The sequence below is a fragment of the Centruroides sculpturatus genome, unplaced genomic scaffold, assembly GCF_000671375.1.
Source record: "Centruroides sculpturatus isolate CEXI.00-Female unplaced genomic scaffold, Cexi_2.0 scaffold119, whole genome shotgun sequence".
NCBI classification, from domain to species: domain Eukaryota; kingdom Metazoa; phylum Arthropoda; class Arachnida; order Scorpiones; family Buthidae; genus Centruroides; species Centruroides sculpturatus.
Window position 1 is genome coordinate 354,212 of NW_019384338.1, and position 22,771 is coordinate 376,982.

General features: G+C 29.3%; 1 protein-coding gene across 1 annotated transcript in view; it reads left to right on the top strand.

Moving 5' to 3' along the window:
- Window positions 1–20,376, top strand: part of LOC111632839 (mediator of RNA polymerase II transcription subunit 4-like) — a 38,471-nt gene extending 18,095 nt beyond the window's left edge. The window contains exons 5-6 of the mRNA XM_023377371.1: window positions 3,224–3,370; window positions 12,034–20,376. Coding sequence (XP_023233139.1) covers window positions 3,224–3,370; window positions 12,034–12,221 — 335 coding nt within the window. The 3' untranslated portion in view covers window positions 12,222–20,376. The remainder of the gene's footprint in view (window positions 1–3,223; window positions 3,371–12,033) is intronic.
- The last annotated feature ends 2,395 nt before the right edge of the window (window positions 20,377–22,771 follow it).

The following is a 22,771-nucleotide window of genomic DNA, read 5'->3' on the forward strand; positions in this document are numbered from 1 at the left end:
AGTCAGATGAGATTTTACAGTCTTGAGAAAATTATTCCTTTGCTGTGGTAATTCTGTAATATGCTTTCTATGACAGTAATTCAGTGTATTTTTGTTTTTAAGGATTCTGACTTTTTTTTATATTTTTAGGTAGTTGCACTTTATCAAGCTAGACAAAAGATTGAAGCCATTGAAAAAGCAAAGGAAAGAAGCGTATCATCAGAGGAATTAATTAAATATGCCCATCGGATTAGTGCATCTAATGCTGTTGCAGCTCCACATAATTGGCAACAGGGTATGTATTTCTCCTTTCTTGAGCACAATTGTAATTAATCTATAGTCATATTTAAAAATTTTTTAAATCAGTTTAAAAAATATATAATGTCACAATATATACAATTAAATCTTGACAATTTTTACTAATTATGAAAAAAGTTTATTCAAAACACTATAAACATTAATTATAGAATGAGAATTATAAAACCATGACATACAAAAAGACTTTATCCCAACATATTACACTATATTATTTGTTTTATAAAATAGTCAAATTTACATCAATTTCAAATAGCATAGACGATAGAGAATAGTCTTGTTTGACATGTTTATTTGTGATTCTATATTCAGAGTTTAGTTTTATTTTATTTTTTATACTTACTTTAATTTTGACATTGATGTATTTGCTTTGTATTGCACTAATTAATTACTGAGGCATTCATAACTTAAATCAAGTTATATGATCCAAGTTACAGACCATAATGGCTTGGCTGTAATCATCATATGTTGTGGTTTAGTTAGGTATAGATAGTAACTTATAGCTATAAAATCTGAACAGATATGCATCTGTTTTGGGATGATGCACTTATATATTCATTAATTTTCAATATAGCACATTACATATATCAAACTCACAAAATAACCTTCATAAGTAATAAAAATATTTTAATCACTAACATTTTCAGTAGGGATTGCAATTACTGGATCCTTCATCCAGCAATTCAGCTGGGTCCAGCGCATTCTTTGACCTGTTGGATCCAGCACTGCGGATCCACAAATACTCAATTAACTTTCTAAATAATGGTGCAAAAGTCTATGTTGTTGGCATTGCCACTTTGCTACATGCACTATTGCTTGGCAGTGAGAGCGACATTGCTGTTCAGTGCGGCACATGTTATACCCCTCTCTACACTGCACCGCCTGCCCTTTTATCTCTGCTGATCTAATTGCCAGTTAACTTTCTGCTCTCGCTAAATAAAGTGTCTTTGCACTAAATAAAATAAGTAAATCCTCTACTAGTCCTGGTGCATAATTCTAATTTACGGTCCGTTGTGACATCAATGAATTACATGATGGAACAATTGCAGTTTAAGCCTGTGGGGAGCTGCAGCCTCATGGCTTGTCCATGAAAGCTAACCTATCCCTCCGGGAGATGACTGTCACTAGCTAATAGAAAACCTTTTATTTCAGCTCAATTGATATTTTACCGGAGACAAAAAATAAGAAAGTTTTCATACTTTTTTCTGGTGATTGCACAATGATAGTCACGTCGCTCTCTCCGCTAAGCCTATCGCATGTTTAACAGGCAGTCTGTCAGATATTGTTGCCTTCAAGCTCGCTATCGTTCACGGTCGGCTAATACTATGCCTTTAAGGAATGGGAAGCTCATCAAAATATAAACACCATTGTTGTCACTGACAGATCGAAAACCACCAACACTATGACTGCGGCTTTCGTTGACTCAAAAAACAACATCATGGCCCACTTCTCTCTCCACCCTGAGGTTTACACTTGACAACAGAATACGACTTTTAAAAAATCACCAACCAAAGATGATATGTTTTTGCAAAAATATGTAAAAGAAGCAAAGGACAAAGAATTGAGTTTGATTCTTGACTGCCGCACTAGGTGGAAGTCTCCTCACCATGCTGGAACATTTCTACAATGTAAAAGTATGCATTGATAAAGCTTTAATAGACACTGGCTCAGACACTAAATTCTCCACTGACGAGTGGTCACTGATCAATGAGTTGATCACTAGTCTTCAATCAGCTAACTACTAGACTACTACTAATTACTTACTCACTACTTTACTAACATTAATAATTAAATTACTTATAAATAACTACAGACTGATATGTAGAGCCTATATAAAAAAACTGATAAGACTGATAGCCACTTAGCCACTGATTATCTGTCCTTATGTTGTTATAATATATATTAATATAAATTAATTAGTAGAATTACCTTTGCTCTTATTTAACTTAACGATTACATTATAATTATAATCTAACTAAACATTTAAAGTTAATTATCTCTATCTCAAATGTTAAACCAAACCAAAGTTAAGTTTACTACCTAAATGTGTAAGAAGTTTTACTGATTTATAGTGACCAGTCTAAATAATAAAAATTTCTTAAGTATTTAAAAAAAATGTTTTATTTCTTTAAAAAACCCATAAATTTCTGGATAGATAGATAGATAAATAGATAATTGCACCAAAAATACATCCGCGCTGGATCCAGCTGGAGTGATGATGATCCAGCAAAAATCCAGCTGGATTAAAAACACTGCTGGATTGTAATCCCTAATTTTCAGTTATTTTCAATGATTTACTTTAGGTATTTGGAAGAAAGTCATTAAAAATGACCAAAAACATTAGTAATTAATACATTTTTACTACTAATGAAGGTTATTTTATCTTTATTATCTTATATAGCAGTATCTTTTTGTTGTCACAGATACAATCTTTGCACCAAGTTGATTAATTTGCACTTAACAAATTCCTTATTCAACTGTAACTAATGTGATTATTATGTGGAAACATTTCAGAACAGCAGCAGCTCAGCCTCAAAAATCTGATCAAGAACTATTAAGCACTAAAGGGATAGGACAAATAAAATGTTTCTCTTTAATTGAAAAAATTTCTGCAAAGTCTCAAACTGCCCCCTCTGTCAATGTCAACACAAAAACTGTTTGTCAAGAAACCCATGAGTTTCCATAACTATACAATTGCCTCAAATCATTGCAAGAAGAAATATTTTTTCTCTTCTATCTTTTTCATTAATTTCCATTTTATTTTACCTGATATATTGGGAAAAGTACTAAAACTAACAAATTATTTGATTAAATTTTAATAGAATATTAGAAAAACTATAAGGCATAAGTAAACACAATTAAACAAATTATTATTTGCTGCTAAATAGTATTAAATATAAATTTCATAAATAATTATTTTAATTTTAAGGTGATCCCAGAAGACCCTACCCAACAGATATAGAAATGAGATTAGGATATCTTGGAAGATTAAGTGATTTGCCTACCACTATAAGTGGTAGTATGTTACAACAAACCAATTTAGGTGATATGTCCACATCAAGAGGTCCACATGGAGGTATGATAAATGATTTTTATAAACTTTATAAAATTGTTATTAATTAAATTTATTTGTTATATAAACTTTACATTTTAATTCATTTCTGTCATATACCATCTCCTCAATGCTCTCCCAGGTCCTTTTGGCTGGGCACTCTACTTAGTTGATTCTACTGACCATCTTGCTAGGTAGTGTGGTGAATTGACATGTCAAAATAATGATTATTTTTTATAAATTGTTAAGTACTGTTTTCTTCTGTGAAAAATAATGAAGAAACAAAAATAAGAAATACTTTCCATCTCTGTAGCATAGAAAGGTTCCAGAAAATAAATTTAAAATATTTAACAACTGTTGTTCTAAGCAGAAACAGATAGTCAATAGCCAATAGAAACGAGGAAGGACAGTTGTGACATATATACTGTAAATCAGTAAGGTAGATATATCAAAATGAAATGTTGATTGCTTATAAGGAAACATAAACATGCTGCTGTATTAAAAAGTTTTTTGGTATCCATTAAACATTCAAAAAGATGCACAAAAAATTAGGAATCATAAATCATCATGCATAAAAAGGTATAAGATTAGTTCTGTCCATAATTATGATGGACAGAACTAATGTAATTAAAAAATATTTTTCAGTTTGAAAAATCAATCCCATTCACTAATGGCATGGTACAATTATTATTTAATAATTATGATTTACAATAAATACATTATATAAAAACACAAGCAATTATTGTGACATCATCACAATACTGGGCTACAATTTTTGATTATCCAGAATTACAAGATTTCCAGTTCAGACCATATGTTCACAGATGGTTAATCAGGGTCCCAGCCCCCTGAGCTTTCTATGTCTGGTCCCAATTTTCATCTGTCTAACTCTGTTCTTGAGAATAACAAAGGACAAATGGATGAATGTATTGGTCTGAAATTTGAAAATTGCAACCCAATAACTGCTATTTTCGTGTTTCGTTATCACTTGGATTTGCATTACTTCAAAAAATTGAAAACAAAAATACCTTTCTACAGAGATGCTTGGTTCAGAAAATTGTTTTAACTTTATTTTTTTATAAAGTTAAAGGAAATTAATAATAAATAAAATAAAATAAAAATTAAGAATAAAAATAAGATTAATTCCATACAAAGAATATAATAATTCCTATTATTATCTTTGGCTCTTTTGAGATGATTGACTCCCTACATTTTCACAAATCTTTGTTAATAAAAATACCAATTAATTAATTAAAATAATAACATTAATTAAAGTTCAATAAATCTGAAAATTTTTGCTCTATTGTCTTATGGTGCATATATACAGTAACTGATTACAATATATAGTCTAACTCCCTTTATACATTTTTTAAGGAAACTGAGAAAAATATCATATAAGTGAGAAAAATGTATAAGTAAAACTATTTGAATTGCTTTCAGAGTGAATATAATCGTCATAAAAGCACAATGCAGTCCAAACTAACACTGTGCAACTAAATATGTATGTGTAATTCTTAACAAAGAAGTTTGAATTTACTGTGTACAGTACAGCCCCTATTCATAGGGACTGTACAGTACATGTACCTTGAAAACCTGTTTATCTCAAAATTTATTTACAGTATATTTTTTCCCTGCATTTTCAACCTACATTCAATATATTATCCATATTTACTCAAATAATTTTCTCCCAAAACCTCTATATCTCAAATTATTGAGTGAAGTGTCAATTACAAATTCAAAGCTCAGTGACTACATTTTGATAGCATGAATCATAGTTGAGAAATATCTCCTGCAATATAATACATACATGGTTGCAATTAACACTGCTTTTCTCTGATTAGTTACAAGTTTGGCTTGCATCTTATTGGTTCAAGAAACTCAGGCATAAAAAACTATTGACGAAATATTTCTGTTAAAGCATGTCAAAAATGTTTCATTTATATCTAATAAAGTACTGTATTTGTTATTGTATAAATAAAATACCATACCTCCAATCAAACCTCTTATGGTTTACTGTGTAGGAACTTTTTTATCTTGAAACCTATCTCAAATTTTTTTTTCTTGTTTCTATGAGATTTGAGATAGCTCTGGCTGTACATTTGAACAATATGTAAAAGGAACGGTAAAACAGTGTGAAATTAAGTTGTGCAATTTTAAAAAATTGGTCAAGTTTTGTTTGTTTCTTGTTTTTTTTAATGGACTTAACATATATCACTTGTCTTCTTCTGCCAAACTTAACTCAGTCATGTGAAAGAACAAAGAGACAGAGAATAGTGGAAACTGATGGGAAACCAGAAAACAATTTTTATTCACTTAGTGAAATTAGTTCAAACTATCAAATATGGAAAGTGAATATTTTCAAGTTTATAAAATTTTACTGATGGAATAATTTACTAAACAGGAAAATTCATCTGAAGTGACATCACATATTACATATTCACAGTACTTTTTGCATTTTCTCACAATTTTCTGTCGATGTGGACTATTTGAAGTGAATGCATAATTTCCTTTTTCACTTTTTTTTTTTTTATAATTAATTAAAATTTTTCAGTTTAAAGTGAGAAAAAAGTGTGTAGGGTACTGGAAAATATGACTTATAAATGCAAAATCATATAAATGAAAAATGCTTAACTTAAGTGTTTCACAATTGAGAAAAATGCAGAACTGAAATGTATAAATCTAATCTAATAATTAATTTAAATTATCAGCTTGTTTATATATATTCAAATATCTAAATTAATTAATTAATTAATTATCTGGAAATGAAGATTAAATGGAGGTCCAAATAGCATAACTGGCGATGCATCTGCTCAGTTAAGCACGAGTTGTATGTGTGTCTTCAATCCAATCTTTCTTCCAGAATATTTTTAATTTATTTAATTTAATTCTAATAATTAAATTTAACAAGAGATGGTGGCTTAGCCACCTACCTGTAGCCAAATTATTTAATTATTAATTAACCTTAAATAAGACAATATAATAATACAGCTATTTGTTTGATACTTATGCACAATATTTGGAACTGTACTCAGTTATTACCATTATTTTTCCTTTCATCTTACAAAGAAATCTGCTCATAAGTTGAAGACTGCATGCAATTTGCTATCAATTATATTACTGATCCAATAATAAAAATCTTTTAAAAATCCAGCAACAGAGTATTTAATTACAATAGCATTTTTGATCTTATTGAAAGACCTTCCTCAGATGCTCAGTACAAATTATAAAAAACTAGAATGAAAGATGATAAATATTAATATGATTGAAGTATCAGAAAATTTTAAATATTAACATTCAAAGAACGCTTAACAATGAAAATATCAAACATTTGAATGGTTCAGTATTTTGAACATTAAGTGCTCTTTGAATATTTAAAATATTATGTTATTCTGATCATATTTGTAATTTATTTATTATATTTTTCTTTTATAATTTGTAATGAGCATCTGAGGAAGGTCTTTCAATAAAACCAAAGATGTTAATGTAATTAAATAGTTTGTTGCTGAATTTTTAAAGGTTTTTTGTTATTGGATTAAGAAATCAATATTGGTAAGAAGTTAATTACAGTAGAACCTCGATTATCCACCCTAATTGGGGACTGGGGTTGGTCGGATAATTGAAAAGTCGGATAACCGAAAAGTATGAAAAAATCCATTATTAGTGTAGTATATTATTATATCCCATGTAATTAGTATATTAGTATATCGCTATTAACCTATTTTGCGTTGAATTTTCATCGATGTTAAGCCTAACAAAAATTTTTTAAAATAATAATCGTCGCTATTGTATCGTTAAAAATTAGAAAATTAAGCTTCGTTTAAATACTGGCTCCCTTTCATGGTCGAATGAGTGTTGCCAGCTAAAACACGTAAAAATAATATTAAAGTAGCCAAGACATAGCCAATATTGTAGCGCCACATCACTAGCGGACATTTGAAATTTGCCGACTAGGACGGTTGGTTAACCGAGGGGTCGGTTGATCGGGGGGCGGATAATCGAGGTTCTACTGTACTCTACTCTTCATCTTGGAATTCTAATGTCATTTCAATGATACTACATGTTTTTCTGGATGTTCTGCATTTTCAGAAAACAGAATCAATGTATAAATAGAATTGTGTATTTATTAAAATGTGCTTTAAAATTAAGCCAGAAAATAACATTCTTTAGTTATTTTAAACCAAATCAAATTAGAGACTTTGTGAGGCTTTGTCAGACTATTTTTTAAAATTCATTTCAATATAAGTATGTATGGATTATTTATGATTATGAGAACAAACTATTTGTATGAAAGAAGCATAAAGTAGTATAAAAATGGAAAAAAATAGAACTTACAATATGTGACTAATACAGATATGTAGAAGTGGAATTAAACCAAGATGGAAGAGATAACCGAGCAATAGGAAATGGGGAAAAAACAAAGAAAGGCAGTTTAAATGGATGAATTGAATCTGGTGGAATGCCAGGAATTTAAAAGATTATGCCACACATTATAATAAGTATATTATGTATTATATGCTGCCAAAATATAAGAAATATTAATGACAGATGAAAGAAAGCCAGTTAAGTGCAGCTGAAGTGGATGCACTGACAAAATTATATAAATTATTATTCATGCACAATAATGAAATAAAAAGAAGACAGTTAATATAATGTGGTTATGTGAGTCTATAAATGGAATAGAAATCACAAAAAAATGAGAGAGGACCAAAAAAATCCTGTAAAGAGCTTTGTAAAAAAATGATAAAGGAGAAAGACATCAAAGAAAAAAATTAAGAAATGTGTATGAATAGTGTTCTATTCATACATATTTCTTAGTGAAGTACAGGTAACCCCCATATAACACGGCACTTCTATAGCACGGATTCGCTCTAACACGGTTCGAGAATTGGTACCATCCCCCGTATAACACGGCACTTCTATAGCACGGATTCGCTCTAACACGGTTCGAGAATTGGTACCATCCCCCGTATAACACGGTACTTTTATAGCATGGATTCACTCTGACACGGTTCGAGAATTGGGTAAAACCCTCGTACAACAGGAAATGTAATAAACTTTTACATACTAATAATAGTTCACGAAAATTATTATTTTCGTAAACTATTAGTACTTAAGTATGTAAATTTTCTCTTCTCGCCTTCTGTCGATACACGTGATCCTTCTCGAAACTTGTTTTAATGTTGCCAGATCGCGACGCTTCTGCTTCTGATGTTGCCGAATGTTTTTCCCTTATTCCATACTTGCTTTATTCTTCATAAGTGCTTAGCACCATATAAGGAAATTTATAAAGACCTTTTAACTAGAAGCAAGCAATCTAAAATTACATACATTTTGCAAAAGGTAAAGCATGGATCTGAAGATAATGCAGAAAAATGCTCAGAGGATAAGGATAACTTGCCAAAAAGAAAACGCTCTCGGTTAATTAATAGTGTTTTTAGTGATGACGAAGAAAACATTGTTTAATTTATATTAATATGTATCACTTAAAAAAATTTTAATGAAGATATTTATCTTAATTATGAAAATATACTAGCATGTTTTTTAATTTTTGGAACCTAACCCTCCTTTTCGTATTAGTTCTTTGTTTCGTATAACACGGATTCGCATAACACGGCAATTTTTTGGAACGTAACTACCGTGTTATACGGGGGTTACCTGTATACATAATTTCTGAGTGAGAAAACTTTGAAGATTAGAAGACATCAGGTTTTAGAAGCTGATTATATATAATTTATGTTTGTTTGTAGAAAAAGAGGTACAAATAACAGAGATTATATAAAATTACACAGTTTTTTCCTATTGGTTCGCTCAGTTTACTTCTTTATTACATCTGGTTAGTAAAAATTTCTAAGGAGAATATTGCCATTTATATGTGATAAATATAGTGTACATAAATTTATAAAACTAAGAATTATCATTAAACACAATTTTTTTTTCTTTTCTAATTTCTATGTTATAAATTATACTATTATTCTATCTACATCTATAAAGTGATAATTAATTCATCTTATAAGTATGTGAGCTTGAATTCTACTCTAGATCGATCTTTGTTTTTTAGGCAGATCTTAATTAGAATTAAACCAAATTAATTAATTTTTTTTAATTTATGTAAAATGGTAAATTAAATCAAATTTTATCAATATTTCTACTAAATAAATATTGTTTAAATTTATTATTTAAAAAATTAGCCAGAAAAGAATCTTTCTATGCTTTGTTACATGTGATAAAATAATTTATTCAGTATCAAATATCTATTTTCTAACACTGATTGATAACATTATTGAATATAATTTAACTGTAATCTATGTTGTGATAATCTAATAATAATGAGTGATAACCAGATTCTTAAATTGTGACAAAATTTATTGTTTAATAGATTTTAGGTTATATTACTTTCTATAAATCCTGTTCATGATTAAATTGATCAATAATGGTATGTACTGATAACTATGCTATTATGATTGGAAAAATCAAATAATAACAGAAATATTGTATTTTCACAAATTAGTAAATGGATTAAAATTGCCATTTCTGTTAAAATTAAATGCATGATTAACTTGATCAGAAGATACAAGTATCTATTAAATTATAAAAATGAATTGATGATTTGGTAAAGTTAACAGTATAATGATATATTTCTTTTACTTGTTTTACAGTTTATGATCATTAATACATATTATTGGGCTGCAATTTGAAAAAATTGTAGACCTATAAATTCCCACTTGCTATCTGTCTGGCCTTCCTTAATCTTGAGAACAGAGTTAGATAGATGAAAGCCGAGACCAGATATGGAAAGCATAGGGCAGGCATAGCCAACATACAGTCCCTTGGGCCGGATCCAGCCCGTCTAATGAATTTATGCGGCCCACGATTAATCTTTCAATATTAGCTACTCAAGTCCGAATAGCTCGGTGAAAAATTCTGACGCCTAAAAAACAGGTCAACAACAACTCACTCTGTATTTAGAGTTAACACTCCATTACAAATCTCTTAAGTTCAGCGTAGAACATTGATAAAGCATGATAATGTGAAAAATGTATCTGTAATCTCTATGTACAATTTAGTCTCTACGGGGTGACACCACAATGAGATCTCGCACCACCTTAAAATCTTCCTAGGGCAGCCTCTGGTTCGGCCCGTGAAAAAAGTTTTCTTTTCAATTCGGCCCTGGGGCAAAAACTGTTGGCCACCCCTGGCATAGAGGTAGGAGGTCCTTATTAGCTATATATGAACTTCTGGTACAAACTGGAAGTCATGTTATTTCAATTAAAAAATTTTTACTTGAAAGGAATTAGATAGATGACTGGCACGATTCAGTTGCTAACAGGAAAAGTACAGGGGCAAAACACTACTAATTTGAGGTGGAGAGCATATGCTTTAAATTAAATAAATTAAAAATATGATTAAAAATTTCTGTGATGATGTCACAATAAATGATTGCTCATTTTTCTTTCTTTTTTCTTATCTAAAAGATTTACTTAAAAGTGAGGATGAATAGTTAAATTTTTATATTTTATTGTTCATCATTTTTGCTGTTACATGATAATACCATAGAGCATTGATTATCCGACCCCCGATTAACCGTCACCTCGGTTAACCAACCGTTCTAGTTGGCAAATTTCAAATGTCCGCTAGTGATGTGGCGCTACAATATTTGGCTATGTCTTGGCTACTTTAATATTATTTTTACATGTTTTAGCTGGCAACACTGGCTTGATCATGAAAGGGAGCCAGTATTTAAACGAGGCTTAATTTTCTAATTTTTAACGATACAACAGTGACGATTATTATTTTTAAAAAATTTTTGTTAGGCTTAACATTGATGAAAATTCAACACGAAGTAGGTTAATAGCTATATACTAATATACTAATTACATGGGATATAATAATATACTACACTAATAATGGATTTTTTCATACTTTTCGGTTATCCGACTTTTCAATTATCCGACCAACCTCACTCCCCAATTGAGTTGGATAATCGATGCTCTACTGTAAATCTAGAAACGAATAATATAATGTATAAAGTGAAAATTATGTTAAATTATTTTCTTATTTCTTGATAACTTTTACTGAAATATTGCATATTTTTATAGTTGCAAGCATTTATCCTAAACAATTTGTATTAAAAATCAGTAAACACAAATATTTTTCTTGTACTAGAATTAAAACTTGTTCAAGAAAACAAAGAATAATGCATTAACAATTTTGCTATCAATTTATTCTATATTTTAACAAAAACTGTTTATTTTCTTTATTTAATGCAAAAAAATTATAAATTATTTCAAACATTTAATTTTTAAAAGACTTTAATTGTTAAGAATGCTATATTTTTAAAATATATTTTTAGCTTGCTAAGTGACTGCTTAATGTGATATGCAATTATCATCAGAAAAAATCTAGTTCATATCAGATCCAGACCATTACATCTCTTCATTTGTATGTGTAGTTTATGTTGTGTCTATATACATGTACAGTACATAGTTTAACACCATTTTGGATCAAGCTTACTTGATCCAAAATGACTTTTAAGATGTTTATTAATCACAAACATTGTTTTCATCTATCTAATGTTAGAATTCTGTCCTTGTCTTTATATTTCCATATGAAATTTTTTCTGTCATTCACATAAAATATATTAAACTCAGTTGTTATAATAATAATTTTCTTTCTTCATTACTTTAAAGAACAGACATCATCAACTCAGGCAGGAACTTTTGCCTGGCAGCCTCCCAATGATATTAAAGCAAATATAGGAGCAGCTTCAAATCATAATTCTGTTACCATGGATACAAAAGGACACAACAAAGAAAATGAAGATGTAGAAGTTATGTCAACAGATTCGTCTAGCAGTTCTTCAAGTGATAGTCAGTAATTTAACTGTTTTTATTTTATTGTATTCAAGAAAAGTATTTGTGTATTCAAATACAAATTTTGAAAATAAACAAATTTCAAATTTTTTTTTATCTTATACAAATTTTAAATACAGGAATATTGCTAACATTGCCATTTTTAATAATATTTCCATCAAGTTAGTATCCATATAAATTATTTAATGCTGGATAAGGTATTTAATAAATAACTATAACATACTGTAAGTTTTGCTTAGAGAGATATTTATCCCCCATGTATTAAAAAAGTGACATCAGTTATTTACATATTTTATTCTACAGAGGTTAAGTTATATAGGAAACTGATATTTCAAAAGTTTGCGATATCTGCTAATAATAGTTTTATATGAATAAATTATCTGATGCTTTTAGGATGCTTTTTCAATAAATATGCTAGGAAAATAATGATTGTTCCATTTTTAAGGATGACATACCTTGTAAAAAGTTGTATAAATCATTCCAGATTTTATTTTTCACTTTATTTTATAATTTATAATACCATAATAAAGGTATGAATAGATAAATTAGAAAACATAAAAATAGATGGAGGAAATGATGAAATCATGTAGTATTAGTAGTCAATAAATATTATTTTTTATAAAAATACTTTATGTATTTAGAATAACAAATTTTCTAGTAGGGTTATCAGTATTAATTAGTCAAACTATTCTCATTTTTTGTTGATCATGTTATGAAGTTGACATCCTCTTGCTTATATGATTTTCTCAGTGCACTTTAAATGCTCTTTCATGGACTAAAATCTCTGAAATGAAATGATCAATCAAGAATTTCAACAAAATTAGATAAAAACCATTCATATATTGTTGCAAATGTTTCGACAAGTATTGTCTTGCTGAAATCACTAAAATTGCCAACTTATTTTCTTGGGAAAAGGGCAGTAGTTTTAAGTATCTTTTGTTAAATAAGGATGTCATCCTGTCAGTTATAACAGAAAAATGTCTAATCAAATCATCAGAATCTTTTGTTGATTGTGATTAATTCACTTTTTACCATTTGGAAAACATTTGAGTTATTTCAAATGAATACATTGAATTCAAACTCATATTTACTTTTGTACAATCCATTGTTTGAAATAAAAGTTCTTTTGAACAACTCACATGGTTATACAATATAATAATCAATTGAATCCTAAACCTCTCAACTTACACTATTGTAATTTCATCCCTACTCATTTTCTATGGAAGAGTCTATAAACATATATAGTATTTATGAAAAATCCCTCCATCTTTGAAATACTAAGCAAAAACAAATATTACTTGGACTTTAACTAAAAAAAAGTAGTGTATAAAATCTCTATCAGAGGCAAAAGTAATGACAAAGAAATAGAATATATAGGAGTTACACAAAGAAACATTGGTCAGAAAATATCAAGAAGCATATAGGTGACATCAGAGCAGGTTTGTTTGGTTATGGGTGTACTATTTGTACATCCATAGTATTGCATAACCAAACAAATCGTGATAGTAACATAGAATTATATGTAACAAAATCCAAATCTTAGAATCTCTGAGACAAAATAACAATCATCTAATAGCAGAATCAGTTTTGATGTTTGGAAAGGGTCAGTACAATCATGTTATTAACTACAGAATCAGATTGTCTTTAGCAGAAATGGCTAATTTGTAAAAAAAAGAAAAACCTCTTCTGATTTCTTCTGGAAATGTGAATTATTTATACACTTTTCAGGGTTAAAAATTAATATTTTAAAAAATTATATGCCATTTTTATTTAGTTTTTTCTTATTTATATTATGCATTAATTTTGAGATTTTGTAATCTCAAGTAATGATGATCAATTTCTTGGCAACCATATCTAGTGGAAACCTTCTTCCTGATGATGATGCAATACATGAAAGCACTCAAAGTAGGACTTAATTTATTTTTTGTTTACTTTTTTCACTTGCATTAATTTCTATAAAGTGTTTTCATTGAAATTTTTTCTTCAGTTCTCTCTTTTGTTAAAAGAATGTAGTTTAAACCAAGTAGTTTCCAATCTGATTACTAGTGAATCCATTTGATCAGTTGATAAATTTATTTATTATTATTCTTAAAATATATGATAATAATTGATACAGCTGTAAAAAAAAAAACTTTAGTAAAGTAAAACACACACTGTTGAATTTTCATTAATATATAAAAAAATTATATTAATTCTTATTTGATTTTTATGTTTTAGTGTTTATAATTTATTCTTATTTTATATCAATGTAAGGAGGAGTCAGCAAATTAATTTGGAAAGGAGACTAAAAATAAGGTCATGAGTTTAAACTATTATGAACCAAACAACAGCATCTTTTACATTTATCTAAAATGTAAATGATGCACTATTATTCCAAAATTCACACAGTTAACAGTTTTTCTATATTTCTTCATCATGCATTATGTAAAATGCAAGATCTAGGTTAGTCTTTATCAAAGAAACTATGAAAAAGATCATTGCAATATAAATTATAAGAATTTAAGTTATTAGTCAGCTTTTGTAATCAAAAATAAATCTTGAATTTTATACTTTTACTTAATTTAATCATTTATTCTTTTTTCTCAAAATTTTTATCATCTAATTTATTTATGCATGAATAATTGAAAAATTCAAGCCTATCATTATGCATATTTTTCACACTGTTCAAATTATTTATTCATTAACTACTATTGAAGGTGCTTAAAATTAAAATCAACAAAATTTCCTGAATTTTACTAATTTTATTATCTTATTTCTACTCTAACATCTAAAAATTTGTTTGGTATTATATGATTAAGTCTACATAGTGTCTGTGTCTGTCTTCATATTAAATACTAGTTTACATTATTTTGTTCCTAATAATATAATTAATTAATAAAATAAAAATGCACAATTTCTTTAAAGTAAACAAATATCCTGCATATATCATTGCAACACAAATACGTTCATATGTAATAGATCCTATTACATATGAAAGTAAATTAAATGCTAACAATAAACATAGAATTCTATTTTAGTAAGATAATCATATGATACAAGAGCATATATCATTACAACAAGATACTAAAACGAAGACTTCTAAGTGTTTAAGTAATTCAAAATTACAGACTAAATTAGAAATACATTCAACAGGTAACTGAAGGTTACAGAATATATGATTATATAGCTCACACTGTCATATGCCTCATATACTCAGCAAATCCAAAGTTTTTGGTAAAGAAACATATTTTCATAGGTAAACAGAAACCACTTACCTTACCTAAAAGAAACTAAATTTCTGAGACAATACATTCTAAATGAATGTATTCTCTCAGAAATGTAGTTTTTTTAGTGAAATTTTGGTCAAAATATTTAAACTATAAAATATTATTGTTTAATTTGTAATAAGTTTATAATCAATGTCCTGGTTTTCAAACATTTGTAACATATATATGCTGATGTTGGCCTGAGATAAATGTTTTCAGTCTATTGTTTATTAATAAATTGTAGCTTCCAGTAAAAGCAATTTCATTTCTCAACAGTTTACAATATGGGACCTATTTAGTTCTGTTTATAGTAAGTATAGTTCTTGGGTCATATTATTACACTTAATTAAAATTTTATGATTTAAAAGTATGGGCTATTAACCAGATGAAAAAGCCTACAGTTGTGAAATTCTTACAAAGATTCTCAGGATGATGAACTAATTGGCCAGATTTGTATCTAAACATTCAAAGTTAATATCATTGCTTTTACCATCTTGTTTAAGGATGTTGAATGATACTGATCTAATAATGAACATAAAGAAGTGCAGAAGATTAAAGCATTCTGAAAGTCAGCACCTATATGATATAAATGCTCTGGTAATAGTCAGTTGATGCCAGTTTAACAGTTGCATCCGGATGCTAAAAGTGTACCATGAAAGCCCAGATGAGGGGGGTTAGTAAGTAACTCCAACTCTAAATAAAATGTATGCATTGTGGATGAGTAGGGTTGAAGTTGACACCAAGCTGATATATTTTTTATTGATATGTTTGTTTCTATAACTTTGGATTTTTAAAATAACTCAACTTTTAGAACTCAAAACAGTTTTTATTGTTAAAAATAATTATTATAAATTTAAATGAATTGCACTCAGTACATGTTCTAACAATACAGCATTCCTCTTTCGACATATGTCCAGGGCAAATGTATTTCACTCACTTTGTACAAGATTTCATATATTTTCTGTCTTTTGATCTTGGACATAGAAAGCATCTCCCTTTTTTAGGAATACTTTTAGAAGCATTCCTTGTTGCTCTTCCTTTTGGTTCTGTTTGAACTGTCCCTCTTGAAATTGCTTCCACTTGATTGCATTCAAAGCCAAATACTTTTAGTTCTGATACTGAACTGCTATGTAAACCTTTGGAATATTCAGTTCTGTATTTCATGCTGATCTGCCATAATAATTCACCTAGACTCTTCAAAAAACTTTTTGACCTGATTCACATTTTAGGCATTTTAGGCAAACAAAACTTGGCCCAAGTTTTGTTTGCCTCACAATAAAGCACATATGAATTATAAGTGACTACATCGATCAAATTAAAAAAAACAGCTATTGGCCATCTTCTTGTCCCATGCCAACAGCTATATATTCTAATACATTAGTCAAGTGTATCAACACCTGCTTTGGTTGAATTATAATAATGAATAATCTCCAGCTTCTCACTTAATAAATACACTTTATAGTTACTACTATAGTCAGGATTACAATTCCTCAAATTAAAATAATATAATATTCACATGGGAGCAACAATCCATTGCAAAGCATCAGATTTTTTTTTATAGGAACCATTATACAATAATTACTGAATTTTTGTCAAATATACCTCAAAGTATTCACAAACCATAGGAGATAAAAGTAAAAAAAACTTCAAATTCCAAAATTAATATTTGTCTATAATATAAACAAAAATATGAGCTGTGGTAACAAGGTGACCCTCCTCATCTGCATGCAACTGTTAATAACTATAGGGTCACTTTTACTGCAGAATAGGAATCTGCTATATATGTAATACAAACTCTCACTGCAATACAGAAAATTATTCACAGAAAGCATTTACTTTTTTTTCTATTAATTATGGTCATAATTCATAAATATATTTACAGCAAAGATATAACTGTACTTATTGATTATAAGCTGTTAGAAGTTATAAGCAAGAAATCATTACTGACAGTTCTGACCATGACAAAAGCCTTGCTTGATATCTAGCCATAAGCTGCAGACAGAAATTTCCCTATACCAGATGTACTCAGTTCTGACTGTGAACAGCTTATCATTTATTCCTTTCAAGCAATGAACTTTAGCAGATTATCATTCATTCCTTTCAAGACAATCATCCAGTGTTTATGTCAGATAACCTTAGACAAACTGAAGAATGCCATAGTAAATGAAGAATTACAATTGCTTATATAACAGGTATGATCATGTCACTAATCTTTGTTGAATGATGGAAACAGAAAGGGAATACCAAAAAGATCTATACATTTGCTTCATTGATTGCTCAAAGGCTTTCGATTGTATTGATCATGACAAGTTGTGGAAGTGCCTCAAGGAAATGGGAATCTCACTGCATCTCACGATCATTATATACTGGACAAGAAGCCACTGTAAAAATGCCATATGGTGATACAGACTGGTTCAAGATCAGAAGGAGTACCCTCTAGGGCTGTATCCTTTTACCATCACTATTCAATCTGTACTGCACATAGAGGTGGCAATGAGGAAAGCAGATTTGAATGAGTCTAACATTGGGGTAAAAATTGGAGGCAGGAACATCAATAATCTCCGATATGTCGGTGATACCACGCTGCTCGCGGAAAGTCAGGATGATCTAGAGCAGTGGTCGGCAACCTTTCTCACCTCGTGGACCATTAAAGTCACAGCTTTGAATCCTGCAGACCATTATCATGAATATTTTTTAAATGATACAAAATCTGTAGAATAATGATAATAAAAGTTCAATTTTACTACATTAATATGAAACTCACATGTTTAATTATAACAAATTAATGCAAGCCTAAAGTTCATTGCTGCTTGTTTGAAAAAAGTTTATGGATTCTTTGCACTTTTCCACGAAGGATGACAATTGCACTCACAATATTGTTTATTGTTCATTATTTATTGATAACAGTCACTTTGTTTTTGGTTTTAGATTCGAATAAAAACCCCAATAAGTGAAAAAAGCAACTAACCATTTTGCATTTCTTTCGTAATACCTCACATAATCTTCGGTTGATCAATGTTCAAATTTCTCCATGGACCACCCAAATTTTCTCACGGACCACCGGTTGGCAACCATTGATCTAGAGCTGCTGCTTTTGGAGTTAAGCACGAAAGTGCAAAGGTAGGGCTGCTTTTTAATTTCAAGAAGACCAAAATAATGACTACTGCACAGAATATGGAAGTCAAAATAGCAATCAATGGTGAAGAAATCAAGGTAGTGGAAGATTTCATATTCCTTGGGTCCAAAATCAACTGTAATGGTAATTGCAGTCCTGAAATCAGAAGACACACAGCCCTTGGATAAACCTCAATGATCAGCATGAACAGCTTTTGGAAGAGCAAAGACATCTGCCTCCAAATTAAATGCAGATTAGTTAGTGCAATTGCTTTTCCTATGGTCATATATGGCTGTGAAACATGGACTATAAAGAAAGCAGACAGAAAGAAGATAGATATTTTTGAACTGTAGTGTTGGAGACAGCTTTTGCACATTCCATGGACAGGACAGATCACCAACAAAACTGTCTTAGACAGAGCTCACCCGAAAATCTCACTGGAATCCCAGATAACCAAACAGAAATTGTCCTTTTTTGGTCATATAATGAGAACCAGCTTCCTTGAGAAGGCAGTCATGCTGGGGATGGTTAGCGGGAAAAGAGCGCAAGGCCAACCAAGGACTCAATGGCTTGACACAACCAAAAGTGACACTGAATTATCTATAACAGAATTGAAGGAGGCTGTGCAGGATAGAGAGGCATGGATGGCTTTAATCTATACAGTGAGTGACCAAGAGTTGGACATTTCTAAACGGATAGGATAGGATATAACAGTTACAAGATTGAGTTTCAGATGCAGAAATATTGAAAAAGTTCTTGACTTGTAAAGACAAAATTGTCATATTGTGGCAGCATTGATGTAAAGAATGACCAACCAGTCATGACTGTCTCATATAATAATTGCAATGAATACATCAAGGTTTTGTCTGGGAATAGAAAGCAATCTGAATTACATTAGAGAAGCAGTCTTCTGGCCAAATATAACAGAAGACATTATTGGTTACATTGAGCAATATTGTACAATGAGAAATTCATCAGCATGATGTCAATAATTTAATTTAATTGGCTCTCTAAGTCCCAGATTGACTGTGGTAAATTGAAACAAGGAATCTGTTCAAACTGTAAGGTTGTCTACTTTTTTTTAATTGTAAATACTGTTCAGGTTTGTTTGCTTTCCTAGTCCTGACAGATACTACTGATAGCCTATAATGATAATTTACTACAATGGTTCTCAACTGGGGGTAGAGCATAAATTGAAGGGGTACATCTAACTTTCATTATAAAATGGCATATGTTAATCAATTTGCTGTAAATTATTAACACAAGAAACAAGAAACGACAAAAACTTGCTTTAAAATATCCCAGTGTGAACACTGATTTCCCTTTTAACAGTCTATTTATCCGCTTGATTTGCCTGTCTATTTGTGCCGTTAGTGCAGAGTGAACCTGTACTCTAGTAAAATTATGGTTTAACCGAGCATTAATTTTAGAATAAAAAAAAATTTCATTTTTTTATTCTATAATTATTGCTTGATAAGATTGGGGCTTTTCATGTTTTTACTGGACTACTGGTATTAGGAATAACGAGGCTTAGATTGTACCCCGCCATGCAATGCGTGTCACTGCATGCACGCATTACTTGATATTTAGCAAATTTAGACATTATGTTTTATACAAAAATTGAGATTCATGCATTGTTCTGCACGTTATAAATTCTCAGCCATTACTTTCAAAGTCACTACACAATTATAATCTCTATTTAACAACGTGGGAACCAAATTTTGAAAAAATTGCTGAAGATTTCTTATCACAACAAATATTCCATTAAATTTTGTTAGAAATTATTGTAGAATAATTTAAATTTTCTTTATTGTTAATTATAATTATTTATTTTTAGGAAATGTAATTTATGCATGTATTGAAATGACTTCTGTGATTTTATATAATATACTTATCAATTAATAATAAATTTAATCAGATACATACATTTATTTATGTAAAATAAGTAATTCACTTTTAGTTATAGTTAGTTAGAGTTTTTTTTATGGCGCTCAGTTATAAGGGCTGTATACATCTAGTGCAGTAATTATAAAATTTACGTACAAAAATATAAGGGGTACTTGAGGGCTAATAGGGTAACTAATGGGCTAATAGGGTACATCAACAAAAACCACTGGTTTACTACTATTCACATCCCTGACAAACTCAGCCAACAATGGATAACAGTACAGTTCATTATTATTTTGCTTATTTTTTTGTTAAAACATAGGAATTCTGTCATAAAACTTTGAGCTCAGTATATCTGCAGTTTAACAAATTAGTTAAGAGATATGTCCAGAGTGTAAAGCAGACTATTCAGGATGTATACATACCACTATTGCTTATATGCAACACTCCACACCCTGATCTGCTCTCACCAGCTAAGTGTTCTTTTGAAAGACCTATGAAAATGCTTTTGCTTATTATTGCTACAGATTCATTGAGTCAGATATTCAGAACCCTCCATTAAACATTTAAAAAAGACAATATTATGCTGAATGTACCTGTTAAAGTACACAAGATTTAAAAGTATATGATCATGTTAGAGTTAGTCAATCTCATCCTCAGTGGAGTGGAGGAATTGTTAGGGTAGTAGTAATGAAAATTGATAAAGACAAAAGTCTACATTGAAACTATCATATCCACAGAATGATGCCAAATCACGGTGTCCTGCATCATGGCTATAGAATTGTGACCTGAAGAACAACCAAAAGTGCTGTAATAGTTTCATATTATATCTGAAAGATATTACCAAAGTGAATAGCTTTTATCTCATGAAATTACTTGCAGACATTTCCATGGTTTGAAGTGCAAAACCTTTCTTGAGTTTAAATATTTAAAATTGATATTTATTTAATGCAGTGAATCATTTAATTTTAAATATCAGAAAAGAATAACATCCTGGTTAATGCACTGTCATCTTAATTGCTGCATCATCCCTTTAATGAAACTGCAACATGTTTATTAAATAAAGCATTTCAGATAACACCAAGAAAGCAACAAAACTAGACAGAATAAAGATGTTTTGGTGTTGTTAATTTAAAGTGGACATTACAAATATGGGCTATTTAAACAAATGTTAAATTTATTCTCAGTCAAACAGGCTAGACATTTTTCCAAAATGATTTGAATAGTTTTATAATCTATCCAACAAAAGATGAGTGTTAAAATCTTTTTCTAAGATTTTTGAGTTTAACTATTATATAACTAGGATGTTTAATGTCAATTACAATGTGTGGATTGACACAGAAAATGGGAGAACTAAAGGTGAGGCATATTTCTATGGAGATTTCTATAAAAATTGTCATGACATGAATATTTGTAGCATTTAAAGTATTCTCCACACTTTTTAATACCATTCTCAGTAAGTTTTGACAAAGAGCTTACCCAACAGCTTTTCCTTAATTATAATTCAAGATCAACAGATAACCCATATTCACTTTAAAAACACAGTCCATAGATTATTTTACAAAAAATTATGAAACTTAATAAAATATATGTAGTAAATGAATTACACAAATAATTTTATGAAAGAAGCATTACTAAATATATTTGACAACTTAACTAATTTATGTTGACTAGTATATTATATGAAACATATATGATGATGTATGATTTTAGTACTTAAGATTAGATATATTCATAATACAAGATTCTTAAACATTTGAGATTACTGTTGAAGCAAATCTTGTTTTGATACTTCATACACAGAACTACACACATTAGATTTAGATATTATGTATTATAAGTTGAATGTAATGACAATCCATTAAAATGAGACTTTCTTCATACATTTATAAATATAGAATCAATTTTAAAAATATCAGATTTTCACTTCACATAATTTTCATTTTGAGTAAAAAAAAAATTTCAATTTACATAAGTTTTTTTATTTAACAGAAAGGTTAACATACAAGTTTAATTTCCTATTCATGATTAACAAACATATTTCAAAACAATTGTATGTACAATTTTGCAATGTATAAGTTTATGGTTTCATAAATGATTTTCACATTTTAATATGGTGATTTCAATGTTGCAAAATGATAAAAATTATAATTTAAGAAAACTTAAACAAAAAATAATATTTTCTATTCCTAAAAATTATCTTGTTAAAATGATAAATGTGTAATAATATTATTTTAAATTTTGTAAAATGATTATGGATTACTCATTTATTCTATGGGTGTTGATAAAATTTATCTATCTGTCTTTT